The sequence below is a fragment of the Echiichthys vipera genome, assembly GCF_963691815.1.
Source record: "Echiichthys vipera genome assembly, chromosome: 7".
NCBI classification, from domain to species: Eukaryota; Metazoa; Chordata; class Actinopteri; order Perciformes; family Trachinidae; genus Echiichthys; species Echiichthys vipera.
This window is the reverse complement of record NC_139832.1, coordinates 6,877,354-6,891,356: the sequence shown is the minus strand read 5'-3', so window position 1 is coordinate 6,891,356 and position 14,003 is coordinate 6,877,354. Positions and strand designations below refer to the sequence as shown.

Below are 14,003 nucleotides of genomic sequence, written 5' to 3'. Positions count from 1 at the left end.
TTGTTAAAGCTAGGGGGAGGCAGATTATTTTTGTTCCCTATGCTTCCTCTAAATCTGAACTCTCCAAGGGTTTTATGTTCTCAGCAGGACGGCTTTGGATCGGTTACGTTGAAATCACCAGTTTATATCCTCCTGATGTTATCCTCCTTGGAATTTCAAATTTTCCTGACTTTAGACATTGATCTCCACAGTGGCTCAACAGACTTTTACCAATTCAAACTGCATTTGAAACATCCATTTCCCTTTGTTCTTTTGCGATTTGAACTGTAAAGCTAGCTCGGGCCTTCCCCACACTGTCCTCCTCTAATGATGCAGTGAGACTCTGAAGTCAGTCATTCATGCCATGTCACTAATCCCCCGGACTGAAAGGACAGAGGTAGATAGTCCCTTGCTGGCCTTAATCTTACACTGACTTTATATAAAGTCACCTCAGAGTGAGGCTTAATAGCGGTTACCACATCGGTTCTACTCACGGCGTGGCATTTCTCAGAAACTGCCTATGTACGTTCTCTCATCTCGGTTTCCAGCATCCGGTTAGCAGAGTTAAAACCATTCGGTCTATAGTTAATCCGCTCTGAAGAGACTCACTCTGAAGATCAGATCAAATGGGATGTGCTTGGATGAAAACGGTGTTTATTATCTAACAGTGCCCTGATATAACTACTGCTGACAAAATAAATTCAATGTATTTCATAACTTTTCCCCCTTTTTTGCAGATTTATCAAAAGGAAAAAAGACCCTGTGTAGCTCAGAGGCCTCTCATTTCTCTCGATCATCTTTTGAGATGTTTCCACATCTCAAAAGTCCACCTGTGGTAAATTCAGCTGATTGCATGAGATTTGGAGAGGCACACACCTGTCTGCAGAAGGTCAGCTCACATCAGAGTAGAAACTGACTGCAGAGCTCAGTGTGAGTGTGAGGCACAGATCTGGGGAAAGCTACAAAATAAGTTCTGCAGGTGTTAAGGATCCCCAAGAGGCCTCCATAATTATTAAATGGAAGAAGTTTGGGACAACCAGGACTCTTCATAGTGCAGCACTCCACAGATTCTTCAGACTCTCAGACTGTGATATTAGGGTGATGTGTACCACGCTGAATGGGGCTAACTACAGAGACACCATAAATGAAAACCTGCTCCAGGGTGCTCGAGCAACCCTGAGCACGCAGCCAAGACAACCGGAGTGGCTTATGGACAAGCCGGTGAATGTCTTTGAGTGACCCACCATGAGCCCAAAACATCTCTGGATGGATCTGAGAGCGACAGTCTGCTGAAGGTCTCCATCCAGCCTGACGGAGTTCGAGAGGATCTTCAGAGAAGGATCCAGAAAGACCACAAATCGAGGTGTGCATGTTGTAGGTCACAGCCATGAACACCTGAGGCTGTCATCACCTCCTAAGGTGCTTCAGGTACAGAGGGACTGAATACTCCTGTCAATGTGATGTCAGTTTTTATTTTTAGCGTATTTGCAAACAATTCTAAACTTTGGATTTTTCCTTATGGGGCATGATACTGATAAAGAAAAAAGAAGAGGTCTGAATACTTTCTGAATGTTGAGTTGATAGCAGTGATAGAGTGATTCATCTGTTGTCAAAATCAATGCAGTTATGAGATAATGTGCATTGGTGCCTGTGCTCACAAGGACAATTAATGAAAATCCTCTGAAGACACATCTGCTGGAGGCCTGAAGTGAGGCTTCCCCTTGTGTCCAGTAGCAAACCCTCAACCAGCGAAATGAGCTGACAGGGCTCAGAATTATGTTAAACACTAGACGAGAAAAACACTAATATAATTGTGGGACTATTGTGTATTTTTCCTTTTTGTTATGGCCTACAACTAAAGGACAACATGGTTCAATGTTCATTTAAGTTCAGCAATTTTTGTGTCTCAAATGTTATTATTAGTAGTAGTAGTATTATTAGAGTGTGTTTTATTTAATCAAATTTTATTTATAGTGCCAAATCATAACAAAAGTTATCTCAGGACACTTTACAGACTAGGTAAAGACCACACTCTATGACTTATTCATGATTTACAGAGACCCAACAATTCCCCCGTAGAGTACGGTGGCAATGAAAACCTTCACTATAACAGGCAGGAACGTCAGACGGACCCAGCTCTGTGGAGGACCTGATGCAAAAAAACACGACATCAGCCAGTCGGCCCCTCTAAACACCGGCACTGGCCTCTTGAAAAACCCACAACGGTCAAACTTACAAGTCCATATACCTCAGAGTCCATATCTGTTTTAAATGAATGATACTGCCATGTCATCCAAAAGTGCGACGACATCACTTTTACTACCCAGACGGAACCGAACCAAAGAGAAAACACGTGATAGAAAGTTCCACTTCCTGTTTTTACGAGGGCTGGAAAACACAGAGCACTTAAACGATGACCACATTTATAAAGGCTTTAATGCGGTCACATATTCCATAACATCTTTAAAGTATGCATTACACAACTAATGCAGAATACATTAAGACCATCTGCTGTCTTACAACACACACACACACACACACACACACACACACACACACAAAGCTCTAATTCCATATTGATCTCAAAAGCAAATAGAAGGGATACGTCACTTTTAAACCTTTTGGACTGGGCTGAAGCAGGAAAATGAGCCTGTTTCAGTTGAAAAGTAATACAAAAAATGCTTCTTTTGACCCTATATAAAAGTAATGAATCATGTAAAAAAAATTAATTTGAAAAAGACAGAAACAATAAATCCAATAATAAAAACTCAAGTCGATAATTCATCATCTGGATTTATTTTAAGAAACAACACAAATGCAAACATTCCTGCAAACTCACAGTCCTTCACACACACACACACACACACACACATATACCCACACAGTGTGGGGCAGTTTGACTACTTGTCCTTCTCTTTCTGCTCCTTCTCTTTCTTTTCTTTCTCAGCTTTGGCCTCTTCTGCTTCGTGCTTCTTGATCAGCTCCTCCACTTCCTTCAGCTTCAGCACTTTGATGCAGGTCTTGCCGTTCTCGCGGGTCAGAGTGGCGATCTCCACTGAAAAAAACAAAAACACAGAGACGCGGACGGTAAGAACCCAGCTGCTGAAAAACTGAGCTGTGATTGTGAGGTTTCATATCACGGAAGAACATTTCTGCATGTTTATTTTGTGTCCTGAGGCATTTATTAGTTTCTGACTGAGGAAAAACAGTAAAACTCCCCAAACTACTGCATCTCTTTAACTAAATCGCACACGTTAGGATTATTCTGCGATCATCTTTTGATAACTGATGCAATATTTTTTCCCACTTCCATTCAGTGAGCCTCCCATGAAATCGTCTGGAGCCCCCGGGGGACGCCCGCCTCACACTTTTTAAATCTTGACAAATGAAAATGGTGGCAGACACAAACAAATACTTGCCTGTCACAGTAACTGGACGTGAAACACAAGTTAATCTCAGACCCTGGATACAGAGACAGTTACATTATGGAAGAAGGAGGCTGCTGTATAATAATCACCTGATCTTCCTCAAAACAGGTTGACCAGGTGTCATCACCTATGTCACTGTCACATGTAGACAGACTCAACCATGTGTCCTGTACAGTGTGTGTGTGTGTATGCACAGTGCCTATAGATGGTTATGACACTCTTTTGAAGTAGTCACTTTTTTGTTTTACAGCCTGAAATAATAATGCATGAAAATATATATTTTTCCAGCAACATCAGTAATTCAACATCAATTCAAAAAAAAAAAAAAAAAAAAGAAATTAAAAACTAACATAGCAGGGGTTGGAAAAGTGATGAGTCCCCAGATGTAAAACTTTGTGGAGGCACCTTTTGCTTTAATTACAGCATCAGTCTGTTTGGATTTGTCTCTACCAGCTTTGTGCTCCTAGACTGGGAAATATTTCCCCGTTCTTCCTGCAGAACTGTTCCAGTTCAGTCAGATTCTGTGGTGAGCGGCGATGGACTGCACTCTTCAAGTCCATCCACAGATGTTCTGTAGGATTCAGGTCCGGGCTCTGACTCGGCCACTCTAGGACATCCACCTTCCTGTCCTTTAGCCACTGTGAAACAAAAAAAACCTGAAACATTATCTGCATCTTTAACTATTCATATCTGCACCTTTCTCTGCAGACAGCTTGCTGACGTCCATGGTCTTGTTGAGAACTTTCACGGCGAGTGCGAGTGCTGTGGAAAGTGTCATCTCTCCCTCCTTGAAGTCCTGCTTCAGCATGGAGACAGCTGCCTGGGAGCGAGCAGAGAAAACGGACAGACAAAGTAAAAATCACTCTAAAGTCCAGTTCAGACCAAAGATTCACGACGAGAGGAAACCCTTTTAAAGATTGCAAGGAAAAGTTGCAGCAGTGTGAAATGGCCCGTTTCATCTCGATTCACGGCAGCAGATGGTGTCTCATAACAAAGGCCGCTGCTCAGGTCAGTTACAAACTATCAACTGGTTGAAATGGCTGAGTTTTGCGAGGAGAAAACAAGCATGCGCAAGAGAGAAAAGGACAGAGGGAGGGGGCCAAACAAGCTAGAGATTAAATGAGGAGAGGGAGCTCCGTTTTCCCCATTTCATCACTGCTAGAAATGCAGATGGAGCAATTACCTCAATACTGCTGTCCTCTTATGCTACAAATGATATCCATCAACAAAAAAGCCTTAAAAGTCAAACATTAGAATGGAAGTACAGAGAGTTGTTGCTATGGAGATGTATACACCGCATTTTGTTACCGCATTGGTATAAACTGGCAGGTTTCAGAACGTTGCCGACCTGAACAATGCAAGTAGTTGCAAGTTTCAACTCGTCTTGTCATGAATCTTTGGTCTGAACTGGGCTAAAAACATTCTTCTCGTAAGTGCTGCAGAATTTAAAAAGGAAGACGTGCAAAGTTGTTTTCCCATCTGTGTAATTGTGAAGACTGCACTTGAACCTCGGTTGTTTCTTTTCTCTCAGACAATAACCGTCTGCCAGATGATCAGAGCTCACATCTGCTCCTGTGCGGCTCAATGTGTGGAGCACAACGCTCACATTATTAGATCAGGTGTTTGTTTCCTCATTCGAGACATCCAAACAAAGCATGCATGCACTCAGGGGGACCGAAAGGCCTCTCGGACACTGTGCACTAGGGAGGCTCTGTTACCCACAATGCTTTGTGTGCAGCCCCGTGGAGAGCGCTCAGATCGGAAGATTCACCACAAATCAGGATTTACACAATAAGCTGTCCCAAGAGTCAGCACTAAGTAGGCCACAGCATTTCTGTGTCCAGACCTTGATCATGGCCACTGTTTAAAAACTGTGCAGCGGCGCCATCCAGTGTCACAATGTGGAACAGCCGTTTTAATAATTCCCTCAGTTTTGTGTGACCATAACTGCACAGTGTTTCAAATATTCAGATTCCTTGAGCATTCATTTACTTCATAATTCAATCTACTTCAAATGATGCAATTATTCCTGTGAGACTTACAGCACTGTTGTTTCCGATGCAGGTGGCCTTCCAGCCTCCGTAGTTTCCACTGGGGTCACTCTGGTAGAGCTGGAAGCCATAGTGCTTATCCCAGCCCATGTAGAGCAGCGAGACTCCAAAGGGGCGCTTTCCTGTGAGAGAAAACACACACACGTCAAGTTTGTGGTGCTCTTAACTTTGATTTTTATTTTTTTTTTAAACTAAATACGTTTCAAATGCATGGTTCAGTAGTTTCGAAACGTTCTTTGACTTAATAGTGCCCGCTGACATCCGTTGCTGGAGGCCATTTCACATGTAGAGTGCAAAGACGGTTCTCTTTATGAACAATCAAAATCACAACATTTGAAATTCAGTTATTTATAATTTTATAATCCCATATTACAGCACTTACATGTCTGTTAATTCAGATCTCTTGGAGTAGAATGAATGGAGTATGGACTGCTGGCTGGAGAGGTGCCAATTCACCTCCTGGGCACTGTCGAGGTGCTGTTAAGCAAGGCACCGAACCCCCAACTGCCCCCTCGCTCTGACATCCCTCCATTAATTGCATGTATATAGGTCCTGTTTGTGCATGTGTGTGTGTATTGAGGGCCTGTGTGTTACCTGAATAATTACAGAGTGAAAAAATTGAATTCTTATTGTTATTATTTGAGTTTAGGTTGTTGTTTAAAAGATGCAAAGAGTAGAGAAGAACAATTTCCTCAAATAATCAAAACTAATATCATGATTTATAATCTTGATAAAGTAACAACTGCACTGCAACACTTTCTGTTTGGAAAGAAGAAAACCCAGTCGGCTGCAGTGAAAAGTTTCGACTTTTGGAGAAACGCAGCCCAATTTTGACAAAAATAAATAAAAAGGCATTATCTGGCCACTGTATAGATCCTCGTTAAAGCTCTGACCAGGATGTGTGGTGCTGCTTTGTACCTCCAAACTGGGTGTAGGCCTGTTTGATGTCACACAAAGCCGTGACCAGCTGCTCGCAGGGGATTGGCTCCTGGTACTGCAGCAGGTACCTGCGACACAGATGATCACCTTCACTTTTGGATTTTGCCCCACGAGAAGAATTTGGCTGCAGTGGCAAATGTGTTCCTGAGTGGAGCTTACCTCTGTGCTATAAGCCTCAACTCATTGGTCAAAACGTTGGCATCTGATGTGATTCCTGCTACGCTGCACGCCATGTCTCTGCAAGGAAATGGGAAGATTTAGGACCATTATAAACCAGTAATTCCCCCACCCCCCCTGTATATTTAAATTCTAATTGTTTATGCCAATCACAGGCTAATGCAAGCTGATGAAGGAATGCCACTGCAGTGGAAATTCTGAAAACAAAAACCAGCTGTAAACACTTGAACATTGCCCGTTAATACCATTAAAAAGAAGCAGAAGTGACCCACTCATTCAGCTTGTAGATTTTCTCTGAGAAAAACACTTCATCCAGCAGCTTGTGAATGTTCCTCCTCTCAGCAGCCAGCAGCACTCCGTCACTGGCTAAAATCCCCAGGCAGGTGCCGGCGTGGCCGATGGCTTCCATGGCGTACTCAACCTGATACAGACGCCCTGCAAACGACACACAGTGCTGTCAAGACGATGGACGCGAGAACAGAGCATTTAGAGACAAAAAATAAAAACAGGAAGGTGCTTGCTCTGGGCTTAAACGAGTAAAAGTTAAGTATGGTAGAAGTTTTTTTCTAAAACCAACTGGAAAAAACTCTTTTCAGCTCAGCCTGTGGATGTTCTCATTTGCCGAGGTCATCGTTATCCCCAAAGCAATTTCAGTCAAAAGCAACTGGACTTGGTTATTTGTCTAGGAAGACGTTTCAGGCCTGGACTCTGCTGTTCACTTACATCTCAGGAAGAAAGCCCACTCCTTTGATGACAACAGTGTCCACATCCTGGACAGAGAGGACAGATGGTTTGAAAGAGGAGTAAAAGAAGCCATCTATGCAAAAGTAGAGAAACCATCGCTAAACAGAGGAAGAGGTCTGAGACACCACTTATCTCCAATTTACAATGCCGCCCTTTCAGCCCTTCCCAGGAGATTCAAAAATCTAACCTCAAAGAACAACTGTTCACACATGGCCTCCTGTGACTCCAACGACTGCTGTTAAGATTTGATACAGCACTAACAAAGTCGAAACCTACTTTCCACCAACGACAATCGTTGACACTTGGAGCACAGAGGGTTCCAGTGACATCATCGGCCTTGTGAGAGGTTAAATACCTGGATCTCCAAACCAGTTAGTTGGATCAGTCCCAGCCTGGTGAGTACATGAACTAATGAAGCCTCTTGGTTGAGAGGTGAAACGTCTTCCTAGACCAGGGCTGCTCAATCCTGCTCCTGGAGGGCCACTGTCCTGCATGTTTTAGGTTTCTCTCTGCTTCAACACACCTGAATCTAAGGATTTGCTCGTTATCAAGCAGCTGAAGCTCGTCACAGGTTTCAAATCGTTAGACTCAAGTGTGTCAGAGCAGGGAGAAACCTAAAACATGCAGGACAGAGGCTCTCCAGGAGCAGGATTGGGCAGCCCTGTCCTAGACAAATAACCAAGTCCAAGTTGCTTTTGACTGAAATAGCTTTGGGCGTCTTTATAGTTAACTCGCAGCCTTATCAGTTACACTATTCGCTCTTACCCTCCGGCGAGAAGATGGTTGTTCTTGAATCATATCGACGGGACTGGAAGAAAACACAAGATGCATGAAAGCTAATTTCTTAACTTCAAAACACAGACAACAGCGTGTGTGTCCCGCCCCCCACTTGCAAACAACCGAGTCAACTCACCATTTTAGCAGACTGAAGTCAAACTCCTCCGCTGTGGTAAAACAAATAGAAAAACCTCTGCTTGTATTTAATGGTGACAAACTGAAGTTTACTGGAGCTAGCTAGCTTGATTCACGCTGACACAGTAACTGCTTGGTCATCTGCGGCTGTGAAACCGAAAGAGGCTGAACGAAGAGTCGCTGTCGTGTCCAACAGCCACAAAACTAAAAACTCAGTCCTTTAGTTAAACTTTCACACAAGAAACAAGAGACTTTAGTGTTATTTACCACTGTGTTATTTCGTGAAAATAAATATGCTTACCGCTTAGGAAGCTTTCTAGGCCGCGCGTTTTGATGACGACATGACAGGGAGGCGTTTTTTGGCGACGTCATATAGGAGCGCCTCTTTACCTTATTTATTTATTTATTTATTCATTTATTTATTTATTTATTTATTTATTTATTTATTTATTTATTTATTTATTTACTATTTACCTTTGTATTTATTTTACAGTCAAAAAGGCGTTCATCATATTCAAGATAATATTATTTATATATTTATTTTAATTTTGTTTAAACGTTGTTTAGCATCAAATAGTATGAACAATTTAAAGACATTCAAAGAAAAATATTATCAAAACATTTAAAAAAATAAATAATATATTGTAGATGAATAATAAAATAAAATATAGAAATGATAAAATAATTAAGTAAATAAATAAATTAAATAAATAAATAAATAGGTTTAATAAAATAAAGAAATATTAAAAAGGAAATTAAAATAAATAAATATATATATATATATATTTGGATTCAACATATGACAGACTCAAAACATATATTTTAATTCAATTGAAAATAATGGGAACGAAGGGGTTGCCTTGGACATTTTGACTTTATGGATATGTAATTTAGCCCTCATACAATGGAGCAGAGAATCATCAACAGAGCTATGTTCTTTAGATATTGCTGCATCCATGGCATCAAGTGTACATCTGATGATAATGGATACATAGATACATAAATGTACTCAGAAATGAATGTATAATACCTTTAAGTTCCTCTACATGCTAGTTCTTACACACTAATAACTAGTGCTTAAACCACAATATGAAGAATAATGAGAATTCTAAGAATTTGCAATTATCGTAAAAGTTCTGCATACTCAATTAAGCTAAATAAAAATACATTTAAAATCCTGCATAACACATAACCCACTGTTTTAATGTCCACTGATATTTAAAGCCGTCTCCTCATGTCTTTTACAATTTTAACGTCACTACAAAATACAGGTCATACTGATCTTTTCAAGGCCAGCATGAACAGGAATTATTAGCCACAGTAAGCAAAACCTGTTTTAACGAGAAATGAAACATTGTAAAGTTACCTCACATTTAAACCGACTTCACAAGATAATTATAATTGAGCACCGTTCATGTAATCCAAATGACACGCACTAACTGAAATATAAAAAGGTTTGGTTATGTCTTTGTGATCCAAGATGTAGCATAACATGGATGGGTATTAAAGAAAGACATGGTGATGCAAAATAAAAGCGTGAACTCAAAGATAACACAAATTCAATTAAAATATAAGTTTCAGTTTTGAAATCTACCCTCATGTTTAGGTTGAGCAAAAACTCAGTACCTTTGTCAGAGAGGATTCAAGATACAAGATTCAAGAAGCTTTATTTATCCACAGGGAAATTATTGTGCAACAGTTTCAATACAAAGATGGGGAAGGAACAGAGTGACAATAAGCATAAAAACATAAATCAAATCAAAGTAAAGCTACAAACATAAAATAAATCAAATGCAAATCGAGTGCAACGGACATTGTGGTTAAAGAGCAGGCTGTGTATTTATGTACCTAATCATTATGAGCACCAGGGGGCCCTCTTGCCTTGGATGTGCGGTGAAGACGAGGTTGATTTACTTTCACTTCTGTTGCACTTGCTCCCTGTCTGGACTTTACAAAACTGACCAGTCAACCTTCATCTTCACCGTAAAAGACCTCAAAGCTGATGAACAGAGTTGATTTATGGTCAGCGCTGTGAAGCAGCTATTTGGTACTTCTCTGTAGCTGACACTGACCTCTGACCTCTGGGCTGTGTGTGTGTGTGTGTGTGTGTGTGCGTGTGCGTGTGCGTGTGCGTGTGTGTGTGTGTGTGTGCGTGTGCGTGTGTGTGGTCATTTTTCAGTCAGTCTCTGCTCTTGGATGTTCTCCTGCTGCTCTCTTCAGTCGTTCCAATTCAAATATGCTGCCGTCACAAATATGAAGGATTTATCAGAGAAAGATCACCATGATTCCTCTTGAGGGTATGATTAACGAAAGGATAGGAATTTTTGGTTAGGATTATTAATGAGTTGCTACTGACACTGAGATGTTGTTTTCCAACAGCGTTTTTATTCAACAGGAAACCAAGCGCACATGATTCTTATGAAAATGACACGTAAACCGTATTCTCTGCCGCCGGTCTGCTCAGTTTTTCCAAATACATGCTCCGTTCTGAATATTTTCCACACAAAAGAAACTTTAACATTTCACTTTATATTTAGAGAAATCACAGCCAAAGATTGATCGGTCAAAAAGGACAAACAGTGCTGAATATTGCGGAACAAACCTCTTTGTCTCTTCTTCGTGGTTTTCCTCAGTTACACAGTCGAGTGTTGCCACAGCCTGGCAACTTACCTTGAGATTATCCAAAATAATCACATCCTCACATTGTTCTCTGAAGATTGGCTCAGGGAAGTGGAGATTTGCAGCTGCAACACCTCAATAAACAGCCCGTAACACGGCACTGTTTATTCAGAGACAAGGAGCAGGCTCTACTGTGTTTAGATTTCTTTTGTTGGCCCGTTGTGGAGGATCTGCTGGATCTGTCTGAAGACAGTTTATAGCTCCTGCACCATATTTATCTTTCAAAAGCCTCTGACATTGTTCTCAGTGCAGGCCGTCATTTTTAATATTTGAGCTCCACCCAAAACATATATTCTGACTTCTCAGGAGTAAGCTCCCACCTTGTTTTGACATACAGGCTTATGGCTGAGTGATGAATGTGAACTATTCATCTCCTCTGCCTTCTAGTTGTTTGGTATATCACCAAAGGGGTCTAGGTAATTATTATTTAGCTGCCAGTGCTGGAGGCTGGTTTCAAAGGGATCTTTTTTTATTGGCCGCTATAAAACTCATGGCAGTGGCAAAAGGTGCCCAGCACCCAGGTGAAGTATCACTTACTATGAGGAAGATCCACATTTAACTAAACATTTACACACACTGGCATATTTAGCTACCAATGCATACAAAGTAAAATGACGAGTGCAACAGAAAAAAAAAACCGCTTCAACAACAATGTTAGCTAGCTAATGTTACGTAGTTTACAGACACCATGTTTCTATCTTAATACCATCATCTTCACCTACAAATGAATGTTTTGTGGTCCTTGATAAAGACGATGGCCGGCAAGATTCAGGTAAGCAAGATTAAACTAAAACCTCATGTGAAGCAGCCTACAAGATGGACTTCTTTATTTACTTGGTGTTTTGAATCAGGAAAAGTCAGAGTTTGTCCGTGTGTGTTATTTTTCACGTTACCAGGAAAATTCATAGTGAATCTACCTTTTATCACGTTGGTTCTATTTTTGCTTGTGGTTTCATGAGTCACAGTGTCTACCCAGTGTATTTTGGAAACTGTGACACAAAATTAGCTCTGAGTTTTCGAAATAGTGGCATGTCCAAGGAGTCACTACTGGGAACAGAGACAGGTGAGACAGTGTGTCATCTCAGGTGGAGCTTCAGATTCTCCGGGTTTCTCAATCCTGAAGAATGTTTCCATTTCTGGATGCAGGTGCTTTATAACATTTATATCATCATGGGAACTTTAATTTTCTGTCTATTAGCACAATGTATGGCATTCCTGGTCGGGGAACATCGGCCCTTTTCCCCCAAAAGGATCCTATGTGTCACATAAGCCTCAGCCTTCACTGATTTAATTCAGCATTTTGTTAGGGCAAGAGGTTACGGTCAGGGTCAGGGTGAGGGGCAGGGTTAAGGGGTACTGTTAGTGTCTACATAAGCATATTTGCCGGGGAATTCAGCACCAATTGTGGAAAAAATAACAGACTGGGGAACATTGGATCCTTTCTGTGACAAGTGGGGAACAGAGGACCTCTTTTTTTAAAAAAAGGTCCTCTGTTCCCCAGACACAAACAAAACATAGGATCTTATTTGGGAAAAGCAGGGAACATCGGACCTTTTTTAAACAAGGGGTCCTATGTTCCCCGGTCACACACAAAGCGGGGAATATAGGTACGCTCCCACCACCTGTACCCACTTGACTTTCTAATCAGACCGCAACCAAACGTGTGTCATGAAAGTCTCACACTCCTCCACATGGAAAGGGTTGTATTGTAAAAATCCAAAGATTGCTGATACATTTGAATTCAACAGTTATACAGTATATGCCTTTAATTATTCATAAAATTATTAATTTATTAAAGTCTTTTTCATTTGTTTAACATTGCTTATTTTGGGTTTTCATAGCCGACAATGAGGGTAAAAAGAAAGAATATATATGAAAAAACGATACCTATTTCACTCATTTCTGGCCAGTAAATATGAAGCTACTGCTGGAAACGAGACTGGAAACGTGTGTAAAAATGAGACATGTTTTTTTTTAATAAGATATGTTTTAATTGGGGCCCTTTAGAGGCGCTGGTAGGCAGATTTTGTTACCTTTGGATGAAGTAAAGCTAGCTGTTTGCAGTCTTTCTGTAAGCTAAATATGCTAACTGGCTGCTAGCAACAGCTTCATATTTGCCTTATAGGTTACAAGAGAGTAAAATCAATCTTAACAATTAACTGTATTTCCCAAACTGTCAAAGTACTCTTTGAACTTGGCAGTGGGCTATCTTCAAATGAAATTAACTTTTTTTTGCAGATGCCCTCTTATTACAAATGTCACACTCCCTAAAATACCAAGAGGCCCCTTTGTTGTCTCTATTTTCGAGGATTTTTTCCCCCATCCTGTCTCAGTTTTCTGGTTGACAGAAGAGTCCTGTCGGCCTCCTGGCTATGCTCCCGACCGATCTAACCTCTCCAGTCTATTGTCTCCAGCAGCCCACCCATTGCCCTCAGCTACTGTCTCTGTTATTTTATGAGAAGCTCCTGTCATTTTGGACGCCGACGCCGGCCTGAAAGTGCTAGCCGAGGGCCTCTCAACGCGGAGTTGGGTTCCAACTTTCAGGGCCGAAGGGAGGATTTCCTTTTCAAAATGTCTGGCTGGTAAATATGTCACCATGCTGGAAACCGATCCCATGAAAAACAGGTGGGATGTTTTCAAACCCGCCACAGGAGTGTGTGCGATCTGTTTTCTTCCCTCCCACACACATGGAGGAAAAGATTGTCAATCCCCCGCTAGCAGAGGTATTGTCTGTCAAGAGTAAGCAGCCCTGGAGCGGTTCATCTGAGATCTGCTGCTAAATCTTCTCTAATTAGATTCCCCAAAGATTCTCAATGTGTGTTATTTCTATGCACCTCAGAAAGAGTTGGATTTCACTGAACACCCCCACGGTGATAACGAAAATGAAACGACACTGACCTTTCAACTGACAAATCCATTTTGACAAGGTGGGTTGTGCAAGGGGCCGTATTGACTCACGGAGCTTCATGTCAACGCATCTTAAAGAGGAAAGAAGTTCTCATAATGAAGTCACAGAAATACTCCATCATTTCAACACCAAAAAAAAAACGTATTGTAGCCTAAACCGCTGCACCTACACATTTTAAATGCATGG

The 14,003-nt window shown here is 41.2% G+C and overlaps 1 protein-coding gene across 2 annotated transcripts in view; it reads right to left on the bottom strand.

Annotated features, from left to right (window-relative positions):
* The window catches only part of psma4 (proteasome 20S subunit alpha 4), an 87,260-nt gene extending 78,688 nt beyond the window's left edge, over nucleotides 1-8,572 (bottom strand). The window contains exons 1-9 of one of the 2 annotated variants that reach the window (XM_083917397.1): nucleotides 8,532-8,572; nucleotides 8,232-8,262; nucleotides 8,084-8,126; nucleotides 6,847-7,009; nucleotides 6,557-6,634; nucleotides 6,377-6,465; nucleotides 5,450-5,580; nucleotides 4,104-4,227; nucleotides 2,755-3,034 (exon numbers count right to left, since the gene is read on the bottom strand). In XM_083917397.1, coding sequence (XP_083773523.1) covers nucleotides 2,880-3,034; nucleotides 4,104-4,227; nucleotides 5,450-5,580; nucleotides 6,377-6,465; nucleotides 6,557-6,634; nucleotides 6,847-7,009; nucleotides 8,084-8,126; nucleotides 8,232-8,234 — 786 coding nt within the window. In that variant the 5' untranslated portion in view covers nucleotides 8,235-8,262; nucleotides 8,532-8,572 and the 3' untranslated portion in view covers nucleotides 2,755-2,879. The other variant, XM_083917398.1, reaches the window with a different exon arrangement.
* Nucleotides 8,573-14,003: the final 5,431 nt, after the last annotated feature.